The sequence below is a fragment of the Oryzias latipes genome, chromosome 24, assembly GCF_002234675.1.
Source record: "Oryzias latipes chromosome 24, ASM223467v1".
Taxonomy (NCBI): Eukaryota; Metazoa; Chordata; class Actinopteri; order Beloniformes; family Adrianichthyidae; genus Oryzias; species Oryzias latipes.
Window position 1 is genome coordinate 1948376 of NC_019882.2, and position 14121 is coordinate 1962496.

General features: G+C 46.6%; 2 protein-coding genes and 1 long non-coding RNA gene across 6 annotated transcripts; 1 reads left to right on the plus strand and 2 right to left on the minus strand.

Moving 5' to 3' along the window:
* Nucleotides 1–11: 11 nt before the first annotated feature.
* On the plus strand, nucleotides 12–7600 carry LOC101157825 (zinc finger protein 410). 3 transcript variants are annotated; one of them, XM_011491402.3, is made up of 12 exons: nucleotides 12–302; nucleotides 395–465; nucleotides 538–589; nucleotides 674–806; nucleotides 2230–2409; nucleotides 2739–2960; nucleotides 5041–5200; nucleotides 5278–5459; nucleotides 6410–6499; nucleotides 6585–6767; nucleotides 6958–7077; nucleotides 7206–7331. In XM_011491402.3, the coding sequence occupies exons 3-12, from the start codon at nucleotides 557–559 to the stop codon at nucleotides 7304–7306; spliced, it is 1404 nt and encodes a 467-aa protein (XP_011489704.1). In that variant the 5' UTR covers nucleotides 12–302; nucleotides 395–465; nucleotides 538–556; the 3' UTR covers nucleotides 7307–7331. The 3 variants fall into 3 exon arrangements, with proteins under 3 accessions (XP_011489704.1, XP_023808575.1, XP_011489706.1); XM_023952807.1 differs by having other exon boundaries at nucleotides 12–465; nucleotides 7206–7600; XM_011491404.3 differs by having other exon boundaries at nucleotides 12–465; nucleotides 6585–6707.
* On the minus strand, nucleotides 461–2230 carry LOC105357133. The gene is made up of 2 exons (XR_911160.3): nucleotides 918–2230; nucleotides 461–844 (listed from the first exon to the last, which is right to left on the minus strand). It is a non-coding gene; the product is annotated as an uncharacterized LOC105357133 (long non-coding RNA).
* On the minus strand, nucleotides 7477–13614 carry LOC101158069 (ectonucleoside triphosphate diphosphohydrolase 5). 2 transcript variants are annotated; one of them, XM_004083325.4, is made up of 14 exons: nucleotides 13519–13614; nucleotides 11385–11611; nucleotides 11236–11315; nucleotides 11002–11145; nucleotides 10833–10908; nucleotides 10479–10514; nucleotides 10245–10333; nucleotides 10073–10155; nucleotides 9122–9183; nucleotides 8944–9045; nucleotides 8708–8851; nucleotides 8576–8632; nucleotides 8381–8496; nucleotides 7477–7734 (listed from the first exon to the last, which is right to left on the minus strand). In XM_004083325.4, exons 2-14 carry the CDS (start codon nucleotides 11599–11601, stop codon nucleotides 7651–7653), a joined length of 1290 nt encoding a protein of 429 aa, XP_004083373.1. In that variant the 5' UTR covers nucleotides 11602–11611; nucleotides 13519–13614; the 3' UTR covers nucleotides 7477–7650. The 2 variants fall into 2 exon arrangements, with proteins under 2 accessions (XP_004083373.1, XP_011489709.1); XM_011491407.3 differs by lacking the exon at nucleotides 13519–13614 and adding an exon at nucleotides 11692–13492.
* Nucleotides 13615–14121: the final 507 nt, after the last annotated feature.

The window sequence follows — 14121 nt, forward strand, 5'->3', positions numbered from 1 at the left end:
AGCGACGGAATTTTGACCCAAATAAGATTCCGTAGAACAGAGCTGCTTGTTTTGAGTCAAGCTAGGTTTCTCCCACGGTTCTTTGTAGTTTCGGGACATTTTTAAGAGAGTTTGAGGTCACGTTTTTGGTATTTAAATGATTCATATTTACGTAGAGTTTATAGCCAAAGACAAGGTTTTCGCGGAAAACCCGTGTCGGGGGGACTTTTATGTTGGTAACTTTGCTAGCAAAGCTAGCCAGTAATGATCGCATCTTTTTATCCGCAAAGTCTAAACCACATTTCCATGTAGTTTTTGACAACGTATCCACCTTCCATGCTTTATTTAGAATTTAAACTGTGATTAAAGTGTGCACACTTCAAAGTTTCCGTTTATTTTCGTTAGCTGAGTTCGGGTTGGACTCCGAAAAATGACCAGCAGTTCCTGACCCGCACAGACCGTCACATTCAGCAGCTCAGACTCAAGGTTTGGTTGTTATTTATTATGTCATCATAACGCTTCAAAAACACAACGTAATCTTTACTTTCCATCCTCCAGGTTTCACTCCGGGTGACCCATGCTTTCTGATGAGCTGGACTCCAAACCAGAGGTAAACCTTTGGCTCCGTTTCCCAGATTCAGACTGACCGGCTTTAACTAAATCCGGGTTCTGCTCTGCATCACGTCCCCTGCAGCTGCTGGTGCAGTTTGTCCAGAACGCCTCCATCCGGCTGGTGCAGAGTCTGGAGGAGTCGGAGTCCAAACACCCCTGCCTGCCTCCTCTGGCTCCGGCTGAGGGCCCCCTCTGCGCTCCTCTGGAGCTCACAGGTCAGCATCGGTCTGCCGCAGAACCCCCCAGGGAAGACCTGCATAGAGCACCAACTGTTACCGGCCCTCTGAATTGGTCCACCGCTGACCGTTCTGTTGGTGCTGACGGACCAGAGGGGGACAGACACATGCAGGGATCCCATCCGGTATATTTAGTCGTTAGCCGACTGCCAGCAGAAACCTTCCAGAGTGACTGTGGCCCCCCCTTCATTCTCCTTACTTTCTGGAACAGCATCTACATTCAAAGAAAGTCCAAGTTTAGTCGTCTTTAAAAGACATTATTACTCAACTGACGATGGTTTTAAAGTGTTCCATTTGATTTAGTTTTATCCTGTATTTTTCTTTTTTTTACACTTGTGTTTTATAATCTTTTGTTTTTTCTTCCTCCGAAAATCTGTTTGATTTCTTCAACATGACCCTGCCAGGATCCTGTAGATGGAAATTAGAATTTGGCTAAAATCAAGCAGATTTTCATTAGTTTTATAATGTTTGACATGAAAAATATCTTTTTTTTAAAAGAATAAATGTTCAAATAAGAAAAAGTTTTTTTTTTAAAGTTAATAGAAAAACCTCTTTGAGGCCAAAGTTAAAATAATAAAATATGCTAACTTGAACACGAGTGAGTCAACTACCAAAAACCGCTCATTTGAATTGTTTTCTAAGAAACAACATTTCTCTAACTTTTAATGACTTAGTGAGAAAATAATGAACATATTTTTGAGAACATTGTTGTAACTTAATATTATCAATCTGTTCTGATTATTTCTTTCATGAAGAGAACCGTAATACAAGAACATATTAAACATAAGTCCTCATGACAGGAAATGAAATTCTAATTTTAAAGCTTAAATCAGCTTAAACAAATTAAAAAGAGACGGTGGCCTTTTTCCATTTCCAAACCTTTATCCTGACAAGAAAACGTGTTTGCGTTAAAGTCTAAAGTGATTATTGGACACGGTCTGCAGCTGTAGTGATTTTCTTAACAGATGGGATGAAAAGGATTCAGAAAAGTGAAGTTTGGATGTGGAAAATGTTTTGGAATCTCTCAGGATCGTTCAGATGCTTTTAATAACCAAACAGAAACATACAAAAGAAATATTTTATTTAAAAAGATGAAACTCTGCACGATTCTGCCCCCCCCCCTCTTTTTTGGCCAAATATGAATATGAATAAGTAAATAAACGAACAATAGACTGGAAATATAAAAGCTTGCATTCACACAAAGAAATTTATCATAAAACCTTCAGTAAAACATTTTTACAAAATTAGTCAAGTTTTTTTTATTTATGCTCAGTCGGGGAGCTGCCAAAGATGTCCTCGGTCCGTCTGTGGAGCGGCGCCTGGACAGAAATCAGTGACGGCGTCTTTTCCAGGAGGCGATCACCATGAACCGTCTCCACCTAACGCTTCTCTGTGTCCTCAGACGGAGGTTTAGGCCATGAGTCTGGGACCCCCGTCTCCCTGTCGGGGTTCGGGTGCCAGTCCGAGCCGAGCGCGCTGGTCGTGCACTCTCAACCGCGGACCTCGCCCAGCCCTCCAGCCATTCTGCACGACCTGCAGCAGCCGGACAGCAGCTCCTACGTTCTGCTGAACCTCGCTAAAGGTGAGCCAACGCTAAACCGACGGCGCTCGTGGCTTTGGCGTCGCGGCGTAGTCGGTTCTGGCTCTTCCGGTCCAGGTTGATCCCTGGGAGCAGGAGAAAGCCTCGGTTTTCTGGCTGACAGCCCTGTTTCCAGTTTAAAACCTAGACGACAGCTTCAGCGTTTGGTTTGCTGCACTGAGAGGAACGTTTGTCAGCTGAGGGGTTCCCAGCAGAATCTGGAGGAAAACCCAGAAAGGAGAAGATCAGTCAGAACCTCGTTTGGGTCTTTTTGGGCAGAAGTGTGGAGGTGTTTGTTCCTGTTAAATTATCCACTTTCCTTCTCCTCTCAGGCATCACAGCCTCTGAGGAGTCTCTGCTCTTCACCACAGACGGAGGCGAGGAGGATGAAGACGAGGGCGTCTCCCCGGGGGACTACGGCGTGGACGGCAACGCTCCCTGGTATCTGCGGGTGCAGGAACTCGCCCACGACAGCCTGATTGCCGCCACGCGGGCACAGCTGGCCAAAGATGCTAGAGCGAGCCAGGACAGCAGAGCTGCAGGCGTCGGCAACGGTGAGTGACGGCCGGTGAAAATCCCGGCGCTTTCCGTCAAACTGAGGTTTCCCGCAGTGAGAGATGAAGAGCCGGAAGGCCGCCGTGTTCTGTGAAGATCTTCTTAATCAGACATTAAAGACGGGCTGGAAATGAGGTCAGGGAGGAGATGAAACGCCGTTTAATGAGGCGCGACTCCAGCTGGTTGTCATCAGGAGGCTCCCAGTCAGAGTGAATTTGTACTTTTGTCTGTTGGAGCAAACGGAAAGATTACAGCGTTTGCAGCCGAGGATTTGTGGAAGCCTGGATTGACGCCGTGCGCAGCGAGCAGGACGGCGGTTAGGAGAGCTGTGAAAGCAGGAAAAGCAGCTGGATGTTTTATGGTTCACCCGCCTGCACGCCGTCTCTGCACGCCGGTGTGTTTATTTACAGACCCGTGCATTCCTCTTATCTCACCGCGAAGCGGCTGCTTTGATCTGTAACGGCCGTGAACTTCCAGCACCGCCAACCGTCCGGCATTTCCTCTGCAGGCTGCTTCCCTTCCTCCGTTCATTTCTCCCCGACGGTTCAGGCGCCTCCGACTCCCGGGTACATTTCTGATCTCTGTACGAGTTCTGAGTGGAAATGCAGCCCGAGGTTTGGAAAGCGGCGTTCCTGTCCTGATTAAAGCCGTTTCTCCGTTTGATCCTCATAACAACAGCTTACATGTAAAGCAGCTCAAAAACGCAGTATAAATGAAAACATACATGTAGATTTCTGTTTAGATCCCTTATACCCACTTTCACTGGCTTCACCAGACAAATTAATGGAAAAACCTATTTTTTTGGTAAATATTCCATATGGAAGCATTTCTGTAGCATAATTAAAAATAAGTCAATACCAGAAATTCTGCGTTTGTTGACTCAAAATTATTAAGAAAAATCAATTTTCTTCTTCAACAGCGCTCATTCTGTCACTCCATTAAAATGATAAAGTAGTATTTGAAATTTCATTTTCAAATGTTTTCTAGTAAATGTGCAGAAAATTGAATTAGAAATATTTAAATTGACAATTAAAATGGACAAATGCTTTTTGATTTTCACAATGCATCAAATGACTCAAAAATAAAATAAAAAAATCAATCCTTAAAATGTTTTTTTCCCTTTCCGCTCATTTTATGACATAAAAGAAAATGAAAACGCATTTCTATTATTGACTTTTATTTTTAATGATGCTACAGAAATGTTTCCATAGTTCTCAACAGGTTGATGGCATTTAAAAAAATTTGAGAAATGAAAAGTGGGAGCAACAGGAGAACGCCACTTTTGTGAACTCGCCACGCTAACGCTGTTCAAAATCTGACAAAGTGGCGTCAGGGGTGAAAGATTGAAATCCATAGAGGTTCACATTGATTATTACTGCTATTGATATATTCAAGACAGCCTCTTCCAAAGGTCAAAGGTCAATGGGACTTCGATTGTGGTTGCAGACCTAACCTGATGGCGTGTGAAGTGTTATGATGAAAATGTGAAAATCGCCACGCTGTGCCGTGAAATGGCCATCCCATAATCATTTCCAAACTTTGACGTCAGCTTTTGTTTATCTGGAAGGCGTTTAAAGAACCATCGTTCATTTGTGTGAGGTATTTCCCTGTAGTGGATCCTGATCTGATGCTTCTACGTGGTTCTGGAAGCACCAGGACCTTCCAGACCTCTTTAGGAACACGAGTTTGGTTCTACAAGCTGCTTCTGTGTAGAAAAAGCCATTTGTAAAAGGATTCAAGTTGCAAATAAACAAGACTTAGTCTGGAGTGAAACTGCTTGATTTCAGGCTGCAGCAGCTGAACCCCCCCACCCCACCCCATTAGATTACACGCCGTCCCTCCAGCGGCGAGGGGCCGGGCAGCTGCTCCCACACTGAAGGGCCGGCTGGCGGCGGTTGAAGGCGTTGGAAGCGGGGCGCCGACCGGGTTCAAAGGCGGTGATTGCATTCAGCTCCGCATTGTTTTCTCCTTCCTGCAGCCCGGAGCCGCTGATTTTACGGCGTCAGCCTCCAGAGGCTGGCCACCTCGCTCCATCCCATTGATTACTGCACAAATCCCCCTCCCTTTACGGTTACCTAGGCGACCACACGCACAGTCTGCTGGCAGACGGGGACAAGCAGGAGGCGCCGTCTCGTACCAGCCTCCCGCTGGGCAAGCAGATCCTGCGCTGCTCGTTCGAGGGCTGCTGCAGGACGTTCACCTGGCCGGCCCACCTCAAGTACCACCTCAAAACGCACAGGTGCCCCCCCCCCGTGACATTTAAAGTCAGAGTTTCTACACAGTCAGGGGAGAAACGTGACCTTTGGGCCGTTTCAGGAACGACCGCATGTTCAGGTGCAGCGCTGAAGGCTGCGGGAAGAGCTTCTACGTGCTGCAGAGGCTGCAGGTCCACATGAGGACCCACAACGGAGAGAAGCCCTTCATCTGCAAGGAGAAGAACTGTGGGAAGAAGTTCACCACGGCGGGGAACCTGAAGAACCACAGACGCATACACACAGGTGAAGAAGAGGCAGCCGGGCAGCGGCAGGCCTCTGGCTGATCCCCGGTGAGGGTTTAGGATCCTCCATGAACAGAAAACGGACGTTCCGGCCTTTCTGAGCGGTTCTGAACACTTTCATTTTTTGCAGATATACTCGTATATTTTTAGTACAATTCCAGCTTCTTTCACTTTTACTGAAACTCTACCTTAAAACACAATTCCAGGTATTCCATGTCATTTTTTTACTGTGAAAATTGAGGACAAAAAGTTTTTGTTTTACAACAAATATTGAAAGTGTTCAGATGAAATAATAATTTATTAATAATAATAAATAATTGCCTCTGGTGGTAGGCGGGCGCCTGTGTTTGGCAGCGGAGCCGCCATCAGTGTGTGAATGTGTGAGTGAATGGGTCTGTGACTGTAAAGCGCTTTGTCCTTGTAGGAAGAAAGGCGCTATACAAGTATACGCCATTTACCATAAAAACGTTCAAACGTTTCCACTGCACGTTTGGGTCGACCGTTTGGGTCGTCAGGAGGAGACGAAACTCAGCCAGTTTATTGACCACGCCCACTTTCCTAGTATGTCTGTCGTATCGTTTTGTTCAGCTTGAGGCAGCGCTTGATAAATTCCATTTTCAGAAGATTCTGGTTCAAAAAAAAGTGCGATTAATGGAAAAAAACGCCACCTTGGCGAGCTCGCCACGCTAATGCTGTTCCAAATCTACCCTGTAGTTTAGAAATGGAGACAAACCAAGTTTATAGGTTTACAAACCTCAGACGAGGTCGGACGCTGCACCAAAGCTGTCGTTTCCCCCTTAAGCCGCTAAGAAGGATCGTCTACCTCATCGTCTGACGACAGTTATTTATTTTTAACGCCACATTCGTACAGAAACTCGCCGACACAAGGTTGAGGTGAAAGTATTACGTTCGTTTGCGATGATTTGTGCAGCAACAGTTGTGTTTCTGCAGGAGAGAAGCCGTTTCTGTGCGAGACCGACGGATGTGGGCGGTCCTTCGCCGAGTACTCCAGCCTCAGAAAACACATGCTGGTGCATTCTGGTGAGCGGCGCCGCGTTTTACACCTGCACCCCCGCCTCCGCCCTCCATCGGGTTTGTTTAGTCCGTCTGTGTTTTGCCCCCACAGGTGAGAAGCCTCACCTGTGCGGGATCTGCGGGAAGACCTTCTCTCAGTCGGGAAGCAGAAACGTCCACATGAGGAAAAGGCACGGGGAGGAGGGGCTTGGCGACGGCGGCGGCAGAGAAACAGGTTCCTGTCTCACTCAGTCAGTGTCCGACACCTGCAGAGGAGCTGCTGGTTGGAGCTCAGGTGATCCTGGGTTCAGCATCTCCAACCGTCAAGACTGATTCCTAATCAGAGTTTGGACGTGAAGATGATCACAGCTCTGATCGGGAACGGCAGCCTCTTTTTGTGTCGGTTGTGTGTGTGTGTTAACACAACCACACAACCTCCTGCCTCGCTGCTTTGGAGGCGCTAACGTCTGGTTTGAAACCCACAGGAGAGGCTCTGACACAAAGCAGCCTGCTGGAGGCAGACGGTGAGAATGGAGGCGGTATGGTCGCCATGGCAACACCGGTGGAAGCCATGAGTCTTCATCACGCCATGCTGAGATCGCCAGGTGAGCCATTTTTGAAACCCGGCGTGTTGTCGACCCGCGCGGCGACTTCCAGCTCGGCGGCCAAATGGTGTAGAGTCCGCCGCAAACGTAGATTCGACAGAGGTTTGATTCTGCTCCTCCTCCTGCAGGTTCTGCAGACTCCGTGGTGGTCCTCTCTCAGCCGCACGAACTGGTGGCGATGACCGCCGAGGGCCACGCTTACGCCGAGGACGTGGTTGCTCTGCTGTAGCCCCGCCCGCATCGTGATTAACCCCTCCCCCCCGCTGGATGGATTCGGAACGTTTTACAAACATCTGTACATATTTGGGTGCTTTTATTTTGGCGAGTTTGTACAAAAACACCCCCCCCCCCCCCCTCCAGGTTTTGGTGAAAAACTTCCAAAGAAAAACGGATGACGGGTTTAAGAGAAACGTAATCGATGAAGAAAAACCTCAATGACATTTAACTGTACCAGACACACAGTGTGTATATAGATGCTATGAGAAAAACTGCCAGTTTTGTGTATAAATACTATAAATAACGAGTTCAGCCTTGACCATTCCTTAAAGACAAACCACATGACTCAGCATCTTCTCAGTGGATCTTCAGCTCGTGGAAACGGTCCAAAGCGGCGCCAAGAGCCCAGCTGGCCTCCACGTTGTTCACCTTCTTGGTCAACTAGAAGGAAATAGAAAATGATTTGAAAAAGATTTTCACATTTGTGGTCAATTTTCTGAGTTCAACCCTTGTGCTATCCTATGACCCCCCCCCCCCTTCCATTGACGTGTTCTCCCTACCATGACAAAGGTGGATAAAGGTGGAAAGACTTCATGTAAACAGCGCCTCCAACAGAGCAGCTGCTGTAACTGCATCGCCCCCATTTTGACTCAGCTCCAGGGTTGGCGTTCTTGGAACTACCGGATCTCTTTGAGCATTTACGTAATATGTAAGGGTTAATGGCCGACGGACTGTGCATTGTGCGTTAATTCTGATAATGCACACTACGAAGGCCAATGGTCACTTACAAAAGAAACAAATATTTAACCAGTTTTTTTAGTACTTCATTCTTGTTATTTTTACGGTTGGGATCCCTTTTTTTCCACGGAAAGCGGACTATTTCTCAGCCGGCGCAGCAAAGAAAAGCGACATCTATGCTGATGATCACGATGTGTTTATATAAAGCATCAGAGAGAACGTTCACCTCTCACGATGACGAAGCTAAAGTTTGGCCAGTGCGGTGATACAGAACGCTTAAGATACACGACCGGAACTTCTTTTTGTCGAGACCATGGCGACACTTTACGGCCGTTGGGCGGAGCCTCACCTGCAGGGCGGCGCTATCCTTGAAGCCGAAGCCGTCCTTCAGCAGACAGGTGATGTAGGTCAGGTCCATGCACAGGAAGGGGCTGGCGGGGGGGTTCTTGGTCATGTCGCTGCAGACTGGAGAGGAGGAAGAGACGTCCGTCAGGTCACGCCTTTCAGGTGATGGCGGGGGTTGCGGGTCCTATTCCCATCTCACCCTCTTTGGCTCTCTTCCGGAAGTCTCTGACCTGCACCGTCCCTCCTGTCAGTCCATCTGCAGCAATGATGGGACTCGTTTTACGTTCACTCGTTTTCAGCGCTTTCACAGCACGGAGGCGTGGACACTAACCGATGAGGCCGGCGTCCACGGCTCTGTCGTAGTAATAAGAGAAGGCGTAGAAAACGCCGCCGCTTTCCAGCTGGTATGGCTGATGGATGATCCCCTTCACCGCCTTCAGGACTTCCTGATAACAAGGTTTGTATCCCTCTGGGCCTGAAGGGGAGAGTGTGTTTACTAAAGTCCCTTTTTGTGCTTTTTTACCATAAAGAAGGAACAAATCTGTCAGGAGATTGACAGGATCTCACCGCCCGGCTCTCCGCTCACTCGGTAGACCAGCCCTCCGAAGCTCCATTCATCCCTGAACTTGCCGGGGAGGCAGGAGCTCCGGAAAACGCGCCACTCCGACTCTGTGGGAACACAGACGTAAAGCATCTCGCGCATCAGACTGTCCGACCGGCGCGAAGACGGCCGACGCCCTCCTACCGTCTGTGGTCAGAGCGCCCAGCGTGGAGAGCCGCGCCGCCATGATCCCGCTTCCCAGATAACTGGACCAAAATAAAAAAAAAACACAGAAGTACTGCAGACTAGAACATCTCGTATAAGAACAACCAGACCTTATTTCATGATGTCATAGAGTTTCTTCTTTTAATGTCCACTTAGAAGCCTCTCTGACTCCTCCCCCTTGCCTTTGCCACCCAATAAAAATCCATCAAGAAAAAGATTTTTTTTTTTCAAAATGGCACCTTTTCTGTTGGTTTTATCTCCATAGCAACCATTTACTTTTTTGGTCGCCTGTGGGTGACGAACAGATCGATGTCATTTTTAGAAGAATCTGCAAAAGTACATTTTTGGATTACCTTGACAACGGAGGTTTTTATTAGCCACGCCCACATTCTTAATACGTTCCTTTTGTATGTTATATGAATTCGTTCATCTTGAGCTAAGGAGTCGAAAATTACATTTTCACAATATTCTGATTGAAGAAATGTGCGACACGTTACATTTGTAAGCTCGCTACGCTAACGCCCAAAGATGAGGCGACAGCTGCAAATCAATAAAAGGACTTTACCTTTGTAGGATAAAATACCGGTGTTTTTTTTTTTTTTTTATGGGAATATTAAGAGGGCGGCCTCCTCCTGAGGTCAAGGGTCAACAAAAGCACGATCTCTCAATCAATGCATTTCTTTTCTCCACATTAGCCAAAAATGTAAACATCTGCAAATTACACACAAAATGACCTTTGGCCATCCCATAATAATTACAAAACCCCCCTTTGGCTATCCCTGACACGTGTGTTCTGGTTTCGTTGGTGGGTTTCATTCTTGTTGACGGTTTCTCCCGCTGTGATGTCATCATTTTATGGGTGGGGTCGATTACTGTGTCTAAACTTCGTTTTCCCAGGGTACCAGGTGTGTGGTACCCTGGGAGAGTTACCTGTGAGAGTAAAGTTCAAACGTCGTGTTCAGAAAGTCCAACCTGGCAACAAAATCTGCAGCAGGAGCATCTTCAATGGTTTTCTGCAGAAGAAGAGTTTGAAACCACGTCAGAACTGGTTTGACATCCAGACCTGTGCAGAAACGGTTGTGTGTTGAGACAAAGCGCCGACCCTGACTGTGGGCAGGAAGGTGATCTGTGTGGATCCGCCTCCTAGATCCAGAATCCCCACCGTTTTCTTGGATTGTGCTTTCAGATGACCTTAAAAAACAAAAAAACACTTTCCCTTTTAATCCAGAGAGTGCAGCGCACTGGGATGATGCACCTCCTCCAGGAGCGTTTTAGTGTTCGGTCAGAGGAGGATCACAGAGAACTCTTTCCAGGTGAAAGCAAGGACTGTACTCACCTGTCAGGAAGTTCAGAGACACCCAGGCCAGGATTCCTGTAAATGTCGACACACAGAGGTCATTTTAAGAGGACAAAGCTAAACCCTTAATGCTGCAGCGCGCCAGACGTAGCATTTGTCACCAGATAATTACTGGCCTTTAGGCTGAAAATGACTCTGTGGTGAAAAGCCTTCATTATTTTAGGTGTCGGCATTAAAAAAAACATCTTAATCTGCAGCAATTGAGTTAAACGCCTTCATTAAGTCGAGGTCTTTATAGAAACAGCGAAGCACACTGACGCCGTTGTTCCTGTTTTACGTTTTGACCCCTCCTGCCAGGGCGAGTAAGGGGCGTTACGGTGACCGCCGCGGTACCTTCGTCTGTGCCGTTCATGATGCTCACGCCGTCGTCGGGGACAAAGAACGGAGATTCGTCAAAGACGAGCTGGATCTGGCGGCAGAGAGAGGGGAAAATGTGACAAACTCCCTCAGAGGCGCCCCCTGCAGGTGGATGCTTGGACCTCCGCCACGGGCCAGAACAGACCTGGTCCAGGAGAGCCTGCGCCCGCTCTGCGGGGAGCAGCCGCAGTCCCGCCGTGGCTCGGAGCACCAGCGGCGTCCTCTTCCAGTCCACACGAGGCACCGTCTTCTTCGCCACCTTCAGCAACATCCTGACCGTGTGGCCGGCCTGTTCAAACCCAACAATCAGCTCCCATCCGGCCTCGTCTTCCTCACGGCAGAGGAAGGCTGCGTTTCTAACGGCCAGCACTGGACTCACCACTTCGGGGGCGTCGGCGTACGCCGACAGACCGGGCTTCACGGAGTGGAACATCTCATTGTCCAGAACAGGAAGCGGCTCTGAAACACGTGGGACAGTGAGAGAGGCGTCTGCAGAGCTCACCTCAAAAACGGGTCGTCCTCTTTTACCCGAGTCCCCCTGGATGAAGGTGTACACGTGGATGCGCGTCCCCGTGCTCCCAGCATCGAACATCACTGCGTGGAAGATGCGGCTGTGGTTGGCGGGTCTGCTGAGGGCGGGCAGGAAGCTGGACAGGTCCAGGAGGGAGCGCCCGAGCTGGGCTTGGTTCTGGCCCGCAGCGGCCAGCAGGACCAGCAGGAGGAGCGGGGAGGCGGCGAGCTTCATGTCTGCAGCTCTACAGGTGTCAAAGAAAGCCGGTTCAGGTCGTTCCACCTCCGTCACGCCGATAATGAGTGTTTGAAGCTGCTAAATTACCATGTGGCCGGCGAGGAGAACTCAACCTATTTATGCCTCCGTGTTTGGCCCCGCCCCGGGGTCCCGGCGCGCAGCACGTCCCAAAAAAAGCCCCTGCGTTTGCTGAGTCGACGGGTCAAACGTTTACGCAAACATGTGGGTTGATGCGGTGAGCTTCAGTGCGATCATCTCACGCTCAAACATCCCATAATGTCTCAACACGTCTCGCCCATCATTACTAAATATTCTGAAGCTCAGCCAAACGGAGGAGAAATTCCCAGAAACTTTGCAGCACTGAAGTGCCAGGAAGTAGACAGCTCCCAGAATCCCCTTTGGTTCACCTGCTGGAGAACCGGGACCTGCGGTTCTGCTCCATCAGTCCTGACCTTAAATGACCTCGATTTTTAAATGGTTTACATTAACGGGGCGTCATCTGCATATTTAACAGAAATCCTTTCAAATAAATGATAGGAATGCAAAAAAAAAAAAAAACACACATTCCATTTGGTTTTGCTGTAATTTATCTTTTTTATCGCTCGTTGCTTTTTTTTCCATGATGTACATTAAAAACATTTAGCTTAATAATTATTAGGACCACCATAAAGAAAAATATATAAAAGTATGAGGAAAATGTCGCAATTTTACAAGCATAAACTCATTAAGATAAAAGTCAAACATTTACAAGAATGAAATCGTAACATCATAAGAAAAAGGTCTTACTTTTAAAAGAAGAAACTCATGAATTTGAGAAGGAAGAGACATGAAATGAGGGTTAAAATACGTGAAGGTGATGCAGCAATGTGCAGTTTTTGTGCGTGGGTGCATGTGTGCAAATAACAACCAGCTAATGACAACAAAGCCGTAAAAGTAGAAAGAAAGAATAAACTTGTAAAATTATGAGAAAAAGGAAAATAAAGTTTTCTATTTTCTTAGAAATGTATGTCTATAATCTATTAAATTCTCAGATTACAAAATTATAACTTCATTCTTGTCAAAATTGACTGTTTTACTCATATTTTTAGAAGTTTATTTTCAAAGATTGTGACTTTTTTCTTACAGTTTTACGACTGTATTCCCATATTTCTATTTATTTGTTTGTTTTTATGGTGACCCTGACCCTCCATCATACAGGCGGATCACATAAATATAAATGGAACCTCTTTGTCATCAATACTGACTGATTCATTCTGACAGAGGCGTTAAAGAGACTTTAGGGATACAATTCTCCAGAAAACCCTGAATGCTGGCTGAAAGGAGCAAACGAAGGTCAATAAAAAAAAGCTTCATCATGAAAAACATTCCAGACGCAAACAAACAAATAATAAATCGAAACTTACTTGAATATTATAATTTAAGGAGAATGTGGCGCAATAATAACATATATATTATTTGTTGATTCTAAAAGTAAAAATAAAGGTAGAGCAAATACTAAAAAGTATAAGCAGGTTATATATCAATGTAGAAATTTCTTGGAATAGCTTTTTTTAGGTGACGTCACTGAAAACAGCTGGAAATCCTGTTTAATACTGTTAACTTGCTTTGTTGAATTTAACGTCTAATTTACAAAAAGTGTGTTTCAGCACAACCTAAGTCCCGGCCCGTTTGTCTCTTTAACCCGGGTTAAAAATACCGCACAATGATGGGTTAAACCGCGAGAGCTGGATGTTAGCGGCTACTGATGCTAACCGGGGACTTTTCACGTGCTAATGTTAGCCGTGACGTCACACCGCGAGCTTGCGGCGGCCTTCAGCCTCCTTACGGGGTAAAACTCCCGATTCTGACCGGGACACGCTGCATAAAAGCGGCTTCTGACGCGGGAAACACCGGCAACAAAAGAACGTAGCTCACCATGGTGTCCGACAGCAAGCTCCTCCCACTGGTGATGACGAGAGGTAACGTCATCCACGGCTAGGCTAGCTGGGTAAAGGGGGATGGGAGGGGGGCAGCTACTGGCCATCCCATTGGCCCACCAGACACGCCCCGCCCTCTATTTTTGAACATCTTAAATCAAAGCATTTCTCGTCTTTTTATGAAGGAATTCTACTAAAACCAATGAAGAATTTAGTTTATTAAAAAAAATTGATACTTAACAATTTTACATTTTTTAATCATGTTTTTTTTTGTTTTGTGTATGACCTTTGACCTTTAAAATAATCTCTGTGATCAACTGTTTTATAGGTTGTAGCACATTACTCTTTTTCAAAAGTAATCCGTTACCCAATATGTTGTGAAGAGTTCAAAAAATTAGTAATACTACTGTAATGTAACTGTAACACATTACTTTTGTATTGAGTTACTCCCAACACTGGCTATAGATGTCTAGAAAACCTAACCTGAAGTGGAATGACTATCCAGACCTAGTTAGCTCCGCCTACTTTAAATTAAAGCCCACCCACCTGCCAATCAAAAAGAAAAACATTTCCAGCTAAAGTGCAGCTAATTAAATCATTC